Raw genomic sequence first — 18,126 nt, forward strand, 5'->3', positions numbered from 1 at the left:
ATTTTATGGATCGGTTTAGGAACCCCGGCCTCTGCCCGGTGCTCGATTTCGTCAGAGCAAGCACTCTTAATTGGTGTAATTAAACTTGGGAGAAACACAGCCCACCGTCTCATGCTCTGAGGCATGTATTATTTCTCCCATCAAGTGCAATACCACATCAAATTAATCTGCCAAAGCATTTTTCTCCAATCAATAATGCGCCCGCTAATTACGCTGGAGCTACCCCTGTTTCCTTGGAAATGTCTTTGCGTTGACTGCTAAATGAACAATTTTTGCATAAAACAGGGTTGCGACAAATTAAGAGCTCGGTGATGACTGCACACGGAGGCTGATCGGATAGTTGGGCCGGCATTGTGTAATTTGTCAGTAGGCGTCGTCGGAGTAACCGGGCAGAAAAGTCAATCAAAGACTTTCCCTCGTGTTAGCTGGGACCACTGGCGTGTTGCATCAGGTCACGAAAATCTTCCAAATAATGGACGCAACTCTGACCCATTTCCCCCGCCAACCATATGATACACACATCATATACGAATCCGATTGATTTTGTTACATTGCCCCATTATTGCAGGCTCGCTATTGATCGATGTGACTTGACGCGGGCTACAGAACTCTCCTCTTAGGGGATTAAGACAGTTATCTAATATCAAATGCCATAGGAATTTCGCCCGCTTCATCTGTATAGCGGAGATGAAGGGCAAGAGAGAGAGGGGAGAAAAAAAGAAAAGAAAAAGAAAACAAAATGGCTATTGAATTCAATATGGTGGCTCTGGTGACAAGGGAAAAAAAGGTTTTCTTGTTGTTGCATTATTGTGTACAGCCCAGAGGTCAAGCCCTGACCAGTGGCCTGCACACAGTGGCCCATCTTTTCAATGGTGTTGTGTTACGGGGGATGAATACAGTTGTTGAAGTGTGAATGTTAATTCATTGACAGGACGCCCAATCTTGCGGATGATCCACACCCTAGACTTACTAGAGGTGGCTTTTTTTTTTTTAAGAATCTAGGGGTTTTTTCAAAGTAGTTTTTAATCATAATCTTACATACAGATTTTGATTTTTGTATCCAAAAAAAGTAGATCCAAATTAAATCATTTGATTTTTTTTTTATTAGATACATGGATATTGTCTTAAAGACTCATTCTTTGGGGGATTTTTCTATCATCATTGTTTTTTTATTGTTTTGTTTTTTTGGTTTGTTTTGTTTTTTAATTTAAATTTTAATTCAGGTTTATAATTTTATTTATTCACAGTGAATTCTTTTAATTCACACTTCAATAATGATGAATTGAAAATAGATCACAATCTTGGGCTTTTTTTCCACAGTAAATGTATTATACATCAATGTAGTCCTAATCAATATTATACACAAATATTTTTGTTTTGTTTTATTTGGTGGGGATGGGGTTGGATGGGGGTTTTCAGGAGATATGAGTGGATTGAATTTTTTTATTTTTTTATTTTTTGCTTATTACATGAAAAAATTCAAATGAAAACCTGAAAACTTGATCACCATTAATATGACCTATTACTATATATTATAGACATAATTATCATCAAGGGTTTGTCTTTTATAAATGAACCAAAAATGTTTTAAAAAATAATAATAAAATATATATATATACACACACACACACACACACACACACACAGAGTACACACACACACACACACACACAATACACACACACACACATACACACATATCAAATAATACCATACATATGAACATTGAAATAGACTTTGTGTTACACCTGACAGGTGTGTTTATATAACAGCCAGACAAAGTAATGCTATTCAACATATTGCCTCTATTTTTTTCTTTATGTGCTACTTTTTAAAATGAAGATGTTTCATCTGAGGAAAGGTCGGATTGTTTTCAGCATATGCTAACAGCTTTTCCTTAAAAAGGGCTAATTCTTGACTTGGTAAATTCACCAAATGTAAAATTTAAATACAATTGGCAAATTTAATTTTAATTTGGTGAAATGATTTTATGCAGTAATCAATATTTGGTATGAAAATAACTGGATTTCTGCTATTTTTGAAGATTTAACAGATAATTTGGTGAAATGTTCTACTCACCAAGAGCTATCCGTTTAAAACGCTACAAAAAACACAGATTAAAAGAAGAAAAAAAAGAAACAGCATTGAAATTTGGATCAGTTTGAAGGCAGAAACTGTCAACGTTTTCAGTTTGTGTGATAACCGGGGACTTAGTGTATCTCTTGGTATATCACATGACTGACGTGTTAGATAACTGTGTGAGTAAAACAAAAATATTTTTAAAATGCTCACCCATTCCAGTAGCCATGACAACAGATTAGCAGTCAGCTTGATTACTTGAGTAATAATTTACTTGATGTCTGTCAGTCGACATTCTCAGATAATGAAGTATATATACATCGCAATCACACGTGGGGTTTGTTTTCTTCTATCACTGTTCATGTCCCGGCCATTAGTAAAATAAAGAACATATGTGCTATCTATGACCGACTGGGAAAAGACATGGACACCACAGCTTAACTAAATTCTTAATTTAAACTTCTTTTATTTCTTCTTCTTTTTTTTTTTTCTTTTTTTTTTTTTTTTTTTTTTTTATGTCTTTTAAAAAGATTAAGTTTCCATAATCATCATATTTACTACAGCAGCCACATGGTATAGTGGGGGGCAGAAAATGGGTTTCTTCTTTATTTGGGTTTGGGTTTTTAAAAATTTCAAATTCATACAAAATTGGAATAATGTTTAAACAGTTATATGGTATTAGACAGGAATCTTAATTAAAGTTACTTTTACTGGGAGGTTAGTTTTTGTTTTTTGTAAAAAGAGTGTGGCTAAAACCTCTATACTGATCAGTTCACTATGGTGGACTATAAATAATTTGGAATAACTTTTAGAGAAAAAGAATATCTGAATAAAATATTACAGCCAAAAAATAATTTTTTTACTTGTTTCAATAATTTGAAGCATTTAAGAACGTTTGGAGCTGCTACCATGATTCGAACCCAGAACCCGCCAGCAATAAATCAAAATGGTTTAACCGCTGCACCACTGGTGGTGCTGGTGATGGAAGGTACGTGTATGATGCTAGACATTTATAGTACAAGATTGAATACACTTGATTGACAGGTGTACAGACACTGGAAGATTAAAGCAGTGAGAAGAGCCAGCGGGGCATAACATTTCACAGAGAATGCTGAGTTTGATGCTGAGTGCATGTAAAACAGCTGTGCTATCCCAAACATGCAACCATCACAACATACGTTTAAAGGCAAGGCACCCCAAGAAATACAGTCATGATACATTACTTTAATGGCAACTCGAGAAATACAATCATGATGCATACTTTAAAGACAACCCTAAAAATACAACCATGATACATTGTACATACTTTAAAGGCAACTCCAGAAATACAAATATGATACATACTTTAATTGCAACTCCAGAAATACAACCATGATACATTGTACATACTTTAAAGGCAACCCTAAATTACAACCATGATACATTAGTTTAATGGCAACTCTAGAAATACAACCATGATACATTGTACATACTTTAATGGCAACTCCAGAAATACAATTATGATACATTAGTTTAATGGCAACTCTAGAAATAGTCATGATACATACTTTAAAGTCAACTCCAGAAATACAACCATGATACATACTTTAAAGTGACCCCTAGAAAAACAATGGAAACTAGAAAAATAATCATGATTCATACTTTTAATGGCAACTCCAATGATGGAATCCCATTATGAGCATGTACTTTAAAGGCAAACTAGAAATAAAATTATAAAAACATACTTTAAAGGCAACTCTAGAAACACTTATGAAAACATACCGAAAGGCGATTCTGGAACTATATAGCCATGAAAATATGCTTCAAAGACAACCTTGAAATACAGCCATGGAAATTAGCTTCATATCCCAACATAGATGTAAGACCATGGAATTTTTTTTCTTTATAATTAGTGTTTATTTTTTAGTTAACAGTAAAATTCTCTAATTCTAGGCAACATTTTTTTTTTTAATCTTAATTTACAGATTTTCTTTTACTCACAAGACCATTAACTAAACTAAAATAGATTGAAAGCTCAAAATGTTTTTGTTAAATGTTTTTATTTTGTCGTTTTTAATTTTTTAAATTATCTTAATTCACACATTTTTGTCTTTTTAAACTATTTCAGTATCAACTTTAAAAACTCATAAAAAAATAAAAACTCTAGATTTTCTTACTAATTATGTTTACTTTTCACTTAAAAATATAACTACTTTCAATTAAAGGTTCCATTTTATTTTTCAGTTATTTTAAGTCACAGATTTTCTATCTATTAATGAAGCTATTAAAAACTCCAGAGAGAAAACAAAATTAATTTCAAGATTTGCTTGCTGGAAATATATCCTGGTACACGTGTTCATGGTGCTCCAGATAAAAATGTATATGAACAATGGATTTCATGTTGTATTCCATCCTTTGTGAAAATATATAGCACATTTATGTAGGTATGTTTACTTGGTGTGTTTACCTTTCTACAAATTGGGGTGTTTGCACTTGTTATTTGATATAATTCCGAAGATAACACAAGCCACTAAGCAAACAGGTTCTGCTTGCTAGATTGGTCATCATGGCAAGATGTAAGCATTCTAATTGTTGTCCTTTTTAAAATAATTATTTGATAATAACGTAATATTTTATAATACAGGGTTTTTTAGGCCAGGCAGGTACCAGTATTCAGTTTTGTATGTATAGTCAAAATGTTTGTTGACTTGCCATCTCTTGAAGTTAGGGGCGTTATTGTTCCACCTTTTCATCACATTTAACCTCTTAAAAACCTTTTTATTTTAACTTTTTTCTTTTTTGCTTTTTTTTGCTTCTTTTTTTTGCTTTTTCTTTTTGGATAAAATAATTTTTAAATGAGTATCACATCTGTGAATACTTGAGGAACATCAATAAAGTGTCCTGTTAACACAGGTGGCTGCTTAGATCAGTTAAAATTTAACAAGTGGGTTTTTTTTCTAATTTTAATCTATATTTCCGTCCACTCGGATAAGAATTGATAAAATAAAACACATTAGCAATGCACAGTATGTTGTGTCAGACCTAAGCACAGATAATAGAAATCATTAAATGTCATTAATCAACACAGAAAGTTTGTGCATGACAGGATTTCTGATTAAGTGGTTTAATTTAATTAAGGAGCTATATAGCTCAACAGATAGATGTTAATATTGGATGTAGGTAAGATTATTAATAACAGTAATGCACTGTTTGGTACATCCGTCCATTACAGGGATGTGCTATAGTAAACACAAAAACTTTTGTGCATATAAATTTTGCATCATTCATGCTAAACCTCAAATTTCAAAATTTATTTGCACGCATTATTTTTTAGGTTACAGTGTTATTAAGGTGATGTTAGTCGTTGGCTAAAATTACACGTCACTATTGTATTGAAAAATAATATATACATTTTCATATATCAGTAAACAAAGGATAAAGCAATAGTCTTATAAGCCACTGAAACAATGGGAAAACCATTCTCTTGTGTTTCACCAATAGGCAAAGCAATAGTCTTATAAGCCACTGAAACAATGGGAAAACCATTCTCTTGTGTTTCACCAATAGGCAAAGCAATAGTCTTATAAGCCACTGAAACAATGGGAAAACCATTCTCTTGTGTTTCACCAATAGGCAAAGCAATAGTCTTATAAGCCACTGAAACAATGGGAAAACCATTCTCTTGTGTTTCACCAATAGGCAAAGCAATAGTCTTATAAGCCACTGAAACAATGGGAAAACCATTCTCTTGTGTTTCACCAATAGGCAAAGCAATAGTCTTATAAGCCACTGAAACAATGGGAAAACCATTCTCTTGTGTTTCACCAATAGGCAAAGCAATAGGAAAAGCAATAGTCTTATAAGCCACTGAAACAATGGGAAAACCATTCTCTTGTGTTTCACCAATAGGCAAAGCAATAGGAAAAGCAAATATATATTATTAAAACAAAATAAAAAAGAATGTATGTTCTTTTATGCCACTAAAACATTGGCAAAAAGATATACATTTTCATATGACACTTATGCAATGGGGAAAAACATTTAACAATATATATTCTTGTCCATGTATGCCATTAAAAATGGGGAGAAACAGTATATATATATATATATATGTATATATATATATATATATATATATATATATATATATATATATATATATATATATATATATATATATATATATATATATATATATATACATATACATATATATACATATATATACATATATATATATACATACATGTATATATATATATATACACTGAATTTTATAGAAAATGCACCTAATCTCAGTTGTTTTTGTTATTTCATGTGTGAGGTTGCTATAAAACACAATAACCCTTGTATACAATTTTGGGGTTAATCATTGCCTACCATAATACATCCAGTTACATAAAGTCAGTAAAATGTTATTGTTTTTCTCATATCGTTTCTACAGTTTCAAATACGGTGCATTTTTAATGGAGTTTAGTACAGTGAAACCTCTCAAAACCAGACCCTCTGTAAACCAGAATTCCCCCCCCCCCCCCCCCCCCCAAAACCAGACATTTTTCACGGTTCCTTTTTAAAAATTCAGCACAGACCTTAACCTCTCTAAACCAAATACCTCTTAAGTTAACACCAGACGTTTCATTTGGTCTCGAGGGTGTCTGGTTTAGAGGGGTTTCACTGTATATATGTTTGTCCATGTATGTCACTAAAACAATGGGGGAAAATACTATGATTTAAATTTGTGGTAGTCAATAAAACTACTAACGAAAATGTTTTTCTTCTGTTACTGACAAAGGATTTATCATTGCTGTGACTAAAGATTTGATTTTAACATGAAGTAAAGTCCTAGATCTATAAAACAGAATTCTGTGTTTACCAAGAAACCACTGTTTGCCGACATTTAAAGGGTTAATTTTACGGACTTGGCTTTGGATACTTAATATGAGTTTATGGATCAAGTTTGTTGCCGATAATTACGTTTCTTATTCTCACTACCAATAATCAATGCCAGTACAACTTTGAAGCTCTATACCCTGCAATTAACTAAATGACATTAATTAGAAGTCGATAACCTTAATTAGATATTCCTGGGAGATTTTAATTCTGTCGAAACGGGAAGACAAAGAGCTGGCTTTTATAAATAGAACGTGCGGGGCCAAGCTGCTTGTGGTGCTTGGTAAAATCTGCCAATCTGATTAAAAGTGTTATTGCTTTTAATAACTAGATGACTGTATTTCTTTGAACGAGATCTAGCTACTCGTCAAATTAATTTTTGCTGGCTCTATTCGTTCCTGCAATTCACAAAAGGCTGATAAATGAACTGCTATGCCTTTGATGCTTACATTTGCTGACATTCGCTGATAGTTTTTACAGTGGTATGTAAAACCGGATACTTTGTATACATAGCTGTTTCATTAGAAATGGTAAATAGCCCCGCACTGATAAGGGAGGTATGTTTCCCCTAGACAGAAGCTAGCAGTCATTATGAATAGGCTTTGTTACCAACTCATCATTCCTGCCAGTGGAAACAGGTCCATTCCATCAAACAAGAGATCTTCAGCCATTAGTCATGGCTGTGGAGGTGATTAAATTTTTGTTTAAATATCCTCTTATTTAAGATCTAGCTCATTGGTAGAGCATTCGCTTAAAGGTCCTTGGGTCGAAGGATCGAGTTCCCTCAGTGAACCCATTCTCTGATCTGTTTTTTTTACCCCATTACAATGAGTGCTTCACAGCTAGTTTATCAAAGGCTGTGGTATGTGCTGTCATGTCTGTGGGAACGTGCATGTAAAATATCACTTAAAAAAGTTTGTTTTGTTTAACAACACCAGTAGAGCATATTCATTTATTAATCGTCAGCTGTTGGATGTCAAACATTTGGTAATTTTGACATATAGACTTAGAGAGAAAACCCGCTATATTTTTCTATTAGTAGCAAGGGATCTTTTATATGCACCATCCCATAGACAGAATAGCATATACCACAGTCTTTGATATACCAGTTGTGGTGCACTGCCTGGAATGAGAAATAGCTCAATGGGCCCACTGATGGGGATCGATCCTAGACTGACAGCACATCAAGTAAGCGGTTTACCACTGGGTTGTACGTCCCCCCCCCCCCCTTAATTCCCTTAATGCTAATGGGAAAATGTAACAGGTTTCCTCTGAAGACTACAAGTATATATTAGAATTACCAAAAGTTCCGACATTCAGTAACCGATGATTGATTAATCAATGTGCTCTAGGTGTGTCGTTAAACAAGACAAACTTTTAACTTGATGTACCAATCATCAAGCACTGGTTAGGATGGGAGATGGGAGAAATAACAAATTCACCAAGGATGATTTGACCCTATTATTCATTACACTTTAAGCAACAAGCCCTTTATCACTAAAACTATATTGCCTGTCCCAGAACTGTACGAAGACCATTCAACAGTTGCTTTGTTTATCATAGATTTGTGGGATCTTTTTCTTTTTCTTTCTTTTTTTTTTCCTCTTCTCCTCTTGTTTTTTTGAGAAGCAGAAGTCAGATCAGTTACAGGCATAGAATTTTTTTCTCACCAAATGAAAAATGTTAATTCATTGTCAAGAGTTTTGTGATTAGGCCCTGCAGGATCTTGGGCTTAATGTCTGATGGCCTGTTTTCTGATAAGCGTGATTGATGGGTGGGTAAATTAACATTGATAACAAAGTCACTTATTAAAATGTTTGATAAGGTAAATGGGTGCTACATATTGGGACCGGTTGGGGCTGGTAGTGCGTAGCCTGCTGGGTGGGATTTACACAAAGAATAGGTATGTTCTCCCAAGCTGTGCTAGCTCGTGTTTGCATCAAGCTGTCTGTTGTCACGTTCCTTGGCATGCCTTTGGTTGCCTCCCATTGATGTAAACGTTCAGAATATTTCCACTGGCGTAATAATTTTATTAACTGAATGTATAGCTAGATCTTTGTATATCCAATTAAAAGAAATTTTGCCAAGTTTTGCCATGATTTCTGTAGTGGTGCCTATATTTGCGTTAATTATTTCATTATGAGGGGGGTTGTATGTCAAGGTTTAATTTAGACAGAAAGTAATGTTAGCAATCTAGATCATTTTAAAAACATTTTGCATGTTGTTGTGTGTTTTTTTTGGTTACTTTCTCATTGACTTTGATCGACTTCCTTTTAAGAGAACTTTTCAGTTACTCTAGCATTACAAGTGATAAAAGTGACAATAAATTAACAACATTCCAATGGTGACCTAAGAAGACCTTTTTTAAAATGGCTGAACTGGTTTAGAGTTATCTCCCATAAAGGAAATCTTTCAAGATTTCTCAGTACTGTAATACTGCAAATTAATTTTATTTAAATTGTAAAAAAATGTGGTTTAAATCCATTTTTAATTTTTTTTACTTTGTATTAAAATCTTGTGTGTATTGTATTTCTTTTCTTTAGCAGTATACTAGTAGTTACAGGCATTTAAAAATAATGTTTTAGAATATCCCAGGTACATTGCCTAATATACGTACACTGCAGTTTCAGATGATCCATATAGGGGAACAGTTGGTTATCTTGTAGACTTGCAGGTGACAGAAAACCTGGTATTCTGGAGCCTAATTGGATGATCTAATATGTGATCACCTTACTCGCCAGTAATATTTCGCCAGTAATGTAACAGTGATATTGTCTAACAGGTGATCACCTTACTCTAATATTTCGCCAGTGATCTAACAGTGATATTGTTTTGTGTTTTATCAGATCGGGACAGGGAGACCCCGGAGAGTGCGGCCCTTCTCGAGACGCCGACAGACACAGCCGAGAAAAGTCTCCAGTCAGACCTCCAGCTATCTAACAAAACTACAGCCTCATCATCATCATCAACAACAAACACAGCAATCACTACTTCCAGCTCTAGCAGTACGTATTTGTCTCCCTTAGTAGAGCTACTAGCTCTCCTGTTTAGAACATATTTGTCTCCCTTAGCAGAGCTACTAGCTCTCCTCTGTTTGGAACGTATTTGTCTCCCTTAGCAGAGCTCCTAGCTCTCCTCTGTTTGGAACGTATTTGTCTCCCTTAGCAGAGCTCCTAGCTCTTCTCTGTTTGGAACGTATTTGTCTCCCTTAGCAGAGCTCCTAGCTCTCCTCTGTTTGGAACGTATTTGTCTCCCTTAGCAGAGCTCCTAGCTCTCCTCTGTTTGGAACGTATTTGTCTCCCTTAACAAAGCTCCTAGCTCTCCTCTGTTTGGAACATATTTGTCTCCCTTAGCAGACCTTCTAGCTCTCCTCTGTTTGGAACGTATTTGTCTCCCTTAGCAGACCTCCTAGCTCTCCTCTGTTTGGAACGTATTTGTCTCCCTTAGCAGAACTCCTAGCTCTCCTCTGGAACGTATTTGCCTCCCTTAGCAGAACTCCTAGCTCTCCTCTGTTTGGAACGTATTTGTCTCCCTTAGCAGAGCTCCTAGCTCTCCTCTGTTCGGAACGTATTTGTCTCCCTTAGAGCTCCTAGCTCTCCTCTGTTCGGAACGTATTTATCTCCCTTAGCAGAGCTCCTAGCTCTCCTCTGTTCGGAACGTATTTGTCTCCCTTAGCCGAGCTCCTAGCTCTCCTCTGTTTGGAACGTATTTGTCACCCATAGCAGAGCTCCTAGCTCTCCTCTGTTTGGAATGTATTTGTCTCCCTTAGCAGAGCTCCTAGCTCTCCTCTGTTTGGAATGTATTTGTCACCCATAGCAGAGCTCCTAGCTCTCCTCTGTTCGGAACGTATTTGTCTCCCTTAGCAGAGCTCCTAGCTCTCCTCTGTTTGGAACGTATTTGTCACCCATAGCAGAGCTCCTAGCTCTCCTCTGTTTGGAATGTATTTGTCTCCCTTAGCAGAGCTCCTAGCTCTCCTCTGTTTGGGACGTATTTGTCTCCCTTAGCAGAGCTCCTAGCTCTCCTCTGTTTGGGACGTATTTGTCACCCGTAGCAGAGCTCCTAGCTCTCCTCTGTTTGGAATGTATTTGTCTCCCTTAGCAGAGCTCCTAGCTCTCCTCTGTTTGGGACGTATTTGTCTCCCTTAGCAGAGCTCCTAGCTCTCCTCTGTTTGGGACGTATTTGTCACCCGTAGCAGAGCTCCTAGCTCTCCTCTGTTTGGAATGTATTTGTCTCCCTTAGCAGAGCTCCTAGCTCTCCTCTGTTTGGGACATATTTGTCTCCCTTAGCAGAGCTCCTAGCTCTCCTCTGTTTGGGACGTATTTGTCTCCCTTAGCAGAGCTCCTAGCTCTCCTCTGTTTGGGACGTATTTGTCACCCGTAGCAGAACTCTCATCACTCCTCTGTTTGAAAAATCTTTCCTTCAGTGTACTTTATTTTAAACTTTTGTATTCTGTAGTGGGACATAGCCCACTGGTAAAGGGCTTAGCTGATGCAGTCTAGGATCCATCCTCTTCAGTGAACCCTTTGGGCTATTTCTTGTTCTACCATGCACCACAACTGATGTAACAAAGGCCGTAGTATGTACAATCCTATCTGTAGGATGGTGTACATAAAAGATCCCTTGCTGCTAGTCGAAAAGAGTAGACCATGAAGTGTCAACAGCAGGTTTCCTCTCTCTATATCTGTGTGGTCCTTAACCATATATCCGACACCATATAACCATACTTAAAATGTGTTGAGTGTGTCATTAAATAGAAGGTTTGAGGTTTTCTTTCTATTTTTTCTTTTTCTTTTATCCTTTGTACTATGTAGCATTTATTATTAGTCCTGTTTATTGGAAAGTATATATCATTTTAAGATCCCTTTGTTGCTTTTTCAGTAGGATTAGCCTATATATCAGAAGTGGGTTTCTTTTCTTTTTTTTCCCTCCATGAAACGAATATGGAAATAGCCCCATATGTTAAGACACCAAGTAGCCATCATTAACCAGTGTGCCGAGAAGAGGAGTTGTTAAACAGATATTCCTTTCCTTTAGTTTTCATTTTGATTGCCATCGACTAATGAAAATGTTAAGAACAAGATGTGTCACGACCTGACATGATAAGTGGGACAGTAGGCCCAGAGTGCTAATGAGCACAAACAGCTGTAGCTGCACCTTCAAACCAGTAAGCAGCACAGAAACCGTTACGTTCATCTTCACACAGACTGGACAGTAAATACCACAGACTTTGATATTCCAGTTGTAAGGCACTGGTTGGAATGGACATTACTGGTACGTCAAATAATATGGTATGTAATGTCATGTCTGTAAAAAAAAGTGCATATAAACCCTTTCTATGTTATTGGTAGGAATAGCTCATGTTATGTCGGCAGGTTTCCTCTCTCTGTCTATCTCATGTTGAACCATAACCATACATTGTATATGTTAGACACCAAATAGCCAGTTTTCTCTCTCTGTCTCTCTCATGTTGAACCATAACCATACATTGTATATGTTAGACACCAAATAGCCAGTTTCCTCTCTCTGTCTCTCTCATGTTGAACCATAACCATACATTGTATATGTTAGACACCAAATAGCCAGTTTCCTCTCTCTGTCTCTCTCATGTTGAACCATAACCATACATTGTATATGTTAGACACCAAATAGCCAGTTTCCTCTCTCTGTCTCTCTCATGTTGAACCATAACCATACATTGTATATGTTAGACACCAAATAGCCAGTTTCCTCTCTCTGTCTCTCTCATGTTGAACCATAACCATACATTGTATATGTTAGACACCAAATAGCCAGTTTCCTCTCTCTGTCTCTCTCATGTTGAACCATAACCATACATTGTATATGTTAGACACCAAATAGCCAGTTTCCTCTCTCTGTCTCTCTCATGTTGAACCATAACCATACATTGTATATGTTAGACACCAAATAGCCAGTTAAATTGGGTGGGACGTAGCTCAGTGGTAGCTACAGTGTTCCAGCCAGTACACCACGACTGGTATATCAAAGGCTGTGGTATGTACTACCCTGTCTGTGGGATGGTGCATATAAAAGATCCCTCGCTGCTAATCGGAAAGAGTAGCCCATGAAGTGGCCACCGCGGGTTTCCTCTCTCAATATCTGTGTGGTCCTTAACTATATGTCTGATGCCATATAACCGTAAATAAAATGTGTTGAGTGCATCGTTAAATAAAACATGTCTTTCTTTCTTTCTCTCTTGGTGCTTGATGGTGGGGGTGGGGTGGGGGGCAGATTTAGATGTGTCTGTAGAGCCTTTACTTGAGGCTAAAGTATCAAACCCCCATGCACCCATTCTCTGATTGGATTTCCAGTTCCAACCAGCTCTTCTAGACTGGTATTTCAAAAGCTGGGGTATGTGTTGTCCTGCCTGTGGGGAAAGTGCATATAAAAGATCCCTTGCTGCTAGCCAGCAATTAATTAAAGTGCTCTAGTAGTGTTGTTAAACAAACGTTTTTTGGTAAACCTTCCTTTCCTTTTTATACTCAGTTAACTAATTTTGACACCTGATACTGGTTACATGACATACGTTAGATATCTACCGGTAACTGTCCATCGAAGATGAACAAAAACCTGGCACACATTGATTGCTGCAGTGTGTTTGATATTTGTTAAAAATAGTTTTCAATTGGCCGATTGTGGCATATATAGTGTTTCTCATCTCTTCCCCTCCATCCGGTTTCCAGACGGTTCTCCCGGTTTCCAGACGGTTCTCCCGTGTAGTGACATTTCCCTGGTAATCCCAGCTAGCCGTGATCTGTGATATTTGTATTGTTTGTTCACGGGATAGTTTGCTGTGAAAATGATAATAAACACATACCAGGAGAAAGTCTTCTTATGTTTTCTTCCTTGCTCCTGTGTTGGAAGATTCCGTGCCACCCAGCTCTGTTCTGATTGATGCTATTAAATTCTTTCAGTTATTGACTTAGTGTCAGTGAGCGGATAATTTTCACGTCAGATCCACACCACCAGTCGGCCACATGCTTTTGAAAAAGTTTGGCTACATCAGAGGGTGGTCCGCTGATTGTAATGAGTCATACGATTGGAACCCATCCCCTAACCCATCTCCACAACCACACAACCCTTCCCTACAATCCCTCTCTACAACCCACAACCCTTCCCATAACCCACAACTCCTCTCCACAATCCAAGCTCCTTCTCACAACCCACAACCCCTCCCCACAACCCACAACCTACAACATCTAAAGTGTAGTGAATCACAGAATTCACTCCCTCTACCCCACCTCACCCCACCCCCTGGGGCAGTGAGATGTAAAATTCACACACCTTGGTGGTTTTGGATGTGTAATATATATTTTACATTTCATTTGATGTCCAGAATGATGCCAAAACAAAACTAATAAACCTAGTTTTGTCAGATTCTTTTGTCATCTTTATGAAAACAATTTTAGGCCCATTTTAATGGTTTTAATTTTATCTTAAATTTTTTTATATATATATATACAGTGAAACCTGTCTAAACCAGATCACGTTGGGCACCTAATATTTATTCAGTTTAGACTGGATCCAATCTTTATAGGGTTGCATTTTATAATTTTTGATAATTCAGGACTATGAAACTTGCCCGGTTTTGACAGGGTTCTGGTTTGTCAGTGTCCGATTTGGACAGGTTTCACTGTTAAATATACATGTTAAAATAATGTATCATTCATGTTTCTTTTGTTGTTCAGTATATTTTCCATTTCTAATTTTGTCATCTTTATAAACCACACTCCTCACCATCACACTGTTCTTCTTCTCTTCACAGACCACACCATTAGTAATGGCAGCAGCAGCAGCAGCACTACCAAAGGTCAGGCGTTCTCCTGTCTCCTCTGCAACTACAGCAGCAGCTCGGAGCAGCTGATCGAGGATCACGTGTCTGCGCAGCACGCGTTGCCGCTGGTGGTGAAGCGGTTGCCGTGCCCGCTATGTCAGGATGAGTATGAGAAGAAGACGGATCTCGAGCAGCACTTAGTCAAGTCTCACAATGTGAAGCCAGAGGGGCTGCAGCGTATTCTCAGCATTCTCGACATCACAGGCCCGGCCAGCACACACAACCACGTGTCGGGGGCAGGGGGTTCCGGGGAGCCGGGCTCCGAGGGTGTCGAGATCGACGAAAACACCGATATCGATCTAGAGCTGCTGGAGATAGACCATACCAAGATGGTGGCAGAAGATGGTAATTTTTTTTTTTTTTTTTTTTTTTTTTTTTTTCTCAATATAAAAACAAACAAAAAATTGTGGTCTGGGGGTCTTTTTGTCTATGATTGTTTTTCCAGTTGGTTAATAAATGACGACTTCATTTCCAAAACCCATTTTTATTATTTTGAGAAAAACACCTGGTCTCATAATTTCAAAATCGTAAAAAATCATCATAAGCTATGACGTCACTATGGCGTGTGCTGTAGTGACGTCATAGTCTACGATGTTTTTAAGATTTTTTAGCACTAAAATTGCTTCGAAAATGAGGGGCAGGATGTAGCCCAGTGGTAAAGAGCTTGCTTGATGCGCGATCGGTTTAGGATCAATCCCCGTCGGTGGACTCATTGGTCTATTTCTCGTTCCTTATAACCGTAAATAAAATGTGTTGAGTGCGTCGTTAAATAAACCATTTCCTTCCTTCCTTCCTTTGACAAATATGAGGGCAAGGCCATTTGGATTAAACTGAGGGTGATTTTGTTTTAATTACTAGAAGGCAGGACACCAAGACGGACTTCAACACGTGTCGTAATATAGCACAAAACAGCACCCATTCAAAATCAAGACGTGTAAACGGCTTCATGGTTTTGTAATAAAACAACTTTTACATGTTATTTTCGAGTATGACGACCGTTTAGTAACATGCAAAATAACGCACGCCCAGTTTGACCATGAGACATTGTTTAATTTTCAGGATCCCGTTTTATGAAGCTAGTGATATTCAGTGTTGGGCTAGTAAATAACTACTATTGCCATGCCAGACAGGGCTTCTAGATTACTGTAGCCCAACTCCCATGGCTAGTGATATTCAGTGTTGGGCTAGTAAATAACTACTATTGCCATGCCAGACAGGCTTCTAGATTACTGTAGCCCCACTCCCATGGCTAGTGTTGGGCTAGTAAATAATTACTATTGCCATGCCAGACAGGGCTTCTAGATTACTGTAGCCCCACTCCCATGGCTAGTGATATTCAGTGTTGGGCTAGTAAATAACTACTATTGCCATGCCAGACAGGGCTTCTAGATTACTGTAGCCCCACTCCCATGGCTAGTGATATTCAGTGTTGGGCTAGTAAATAACTACTATTGCCATGCCAGACAGGGCTTCTAGATTACTGTAGCCCCACTCCCGTGGCTAGTGATATTCAGTGTTGGGCTAGTAAATAACTACTATTGCCATGCCAGACAGGGCTTCTAGATTACTGTAGCCCCACTCCCATGGCTAGTGATATTCAGTGTTGGGCTAGTAAATAACTACTATTGCCATGCCAGACAGGCTTCTAGATTACTGTAGCCCCACTCCCATGGCTAGTGATATTCAGTGTTGGGCTAGTAAATAACTACTATTGCCATGCCAGACAGGGCTTCTAGATTACTGTAGCCCCACTCCCATGGCTAGTGATATTCAGTGTTGGGCTAGTAAATAACTACTATTGCCATGCCAGACAGGGCTTCTAGATTACTGTAGCCCCACTCCCATGGCTAGTGATATTCAGTGTTGGGCTAGTAAATAACTACTATTGCCATGCCAGACAGGGCTTCTAGATTACTGTAGCCCCACTCCCATGGCTAGTGATATTCAGTGTTGGGCTAGTAAATAACTACTATTGCCATGCCAGACAGGGCTTCTAGATTACTGTAGCCCCACTCCCATGGCTAGTGATATTCAGTGTTGGGCTAGTAAATAACTGCTATTGCCATGCCAGACAGGGCTTCTAGATTATGGTAGCCCCACTCCCGTGGCTAGTGATATTCAGTTTTGGGCTAGTAAATAACTACTATTGCCATGCCCGACAGCTAGTGAAATTTGTTAGTCAAATGTTGCAGTTAAGTCTATTTTGTAAATATGAATATCCTGACCCCACCCCAACCCCCAATGTTAGTGTTTTTAAGCTATATTTCCCTCTTTAGGTGACATATCTGATTATTACTATAATTTAGTAAAATTGTATTAAGTAAAATAGGGCTAGTGAATTTTTAATCCTGGCTAGTAAAATTTTTTAATCACTGATCCCATGGCAAATGGATTTTTAAACAATTCTAGAAGCCCTGTGCTGTTAAGTTTGAGTCCTCAAACTTGATGTAGTGTGGTTATTGTGCAAAACACATTGTTACATCATACATCCTGTTCAACTGGCAAATAACAGCTGAATTTTACTAGCATCAGTCTTATTGCCCATATGGGCAGAGAGAAGTGTTAATTGCCGTCAGAGTTTATTCAGATGATGACGTCAAGCCAACTGTATGTACAGGCATATATGTTGGCTACATTGTGAAATACTTTGTTTTGTAACATTACTGCACTGAGGATGGATGACAATAATGTGGAGTTTGATTCCCAGTTTAGTGATGAAGGTATTATTTGTGTTCATCTAGCCTTTTCATTCATAGACAGTTTTCATTCATTTTAAAAATGCATTATATTTGTCACAGCTATTTTCAAATTTCAAATGTTTCCAGAATTTTTATATTGATATGAATTGGCCTTTTGGTTACTTTCGTCTGACGTCCATTATTCAATATGTATTTTTGTTTATGTCATTGTGCATTTAATCAGTGATTGGTGTTCTTCATTATTGTATTATCCGTTTGCTCATAGGAAAAAACATTGCTAAAGTTGGTGAATATGCGATATTTAAATGATTCATGAATATTGTGTTTCTTAATAGTTTATTGTGGTCCAGTTCTGTTATTCCTTGGTGAATTATTAACTGAAGAAGTGTTAATCAGATGTAGTTCAGTGGTATCAACATGTTGTTTTCACACATCTCTTAGACCTTGTCTTTTAAGGTGCGCGAGTGTGATCGCACTCATACAGCACACGTAATTTCAGTCTGGCGAGTGTGAAAAATTACGCACATTACACTTAACAAAGAGCGCATAGTAAAAAGGAGGAAAAGAAATGATAATACTTATGTAGGAATAGGCCTAGGTCTCATTTACAAAAAAAGTAGCTTTTTA

General features: G+C 37.4%; 1 protein-coding gene across 1 annotated transcript in view; it reads left to right on the forward strand.

Moving 5' to 3' along the window:
- LOC121388097 (zinc finger homeobox protein 3-like) overlaps window positions 1–18,126 on the forward strand; it is a 116,562-nt gene that overhangs the window by 81,296 nt on the left and 17,140 nt on the right. The window contains exons 3-4 of the mRNA XM_041519312.1: window positions 9,795–9,953; window positions 14,732–15,145. Of these exons, the coding sequence (XP_041375246.1) occupies window positions 9,795–9,953; window positions 14,732–15,145 (573 nt within the window). The remainder of the gene's footprint in view (window positions 1–9,794; window positions 9,954–14,731; window positions 15,146–18,126) is intronic.

Source organism: Gigantopelta aegis, chromosome 14 (assembly GCF_016097555.1).
Source record: "Gigantopelta aegis isolate Gae_Host chromosome 14, Gae_host_genome, whole genome shotgun sequence".
Taxonomy (NCBI): Eukaryota; Metazoa; Mollusca; class Gastropoda; order Neomphalida; family Peltospiridae; genus Gigantopelta; species Gigantopelta aegis.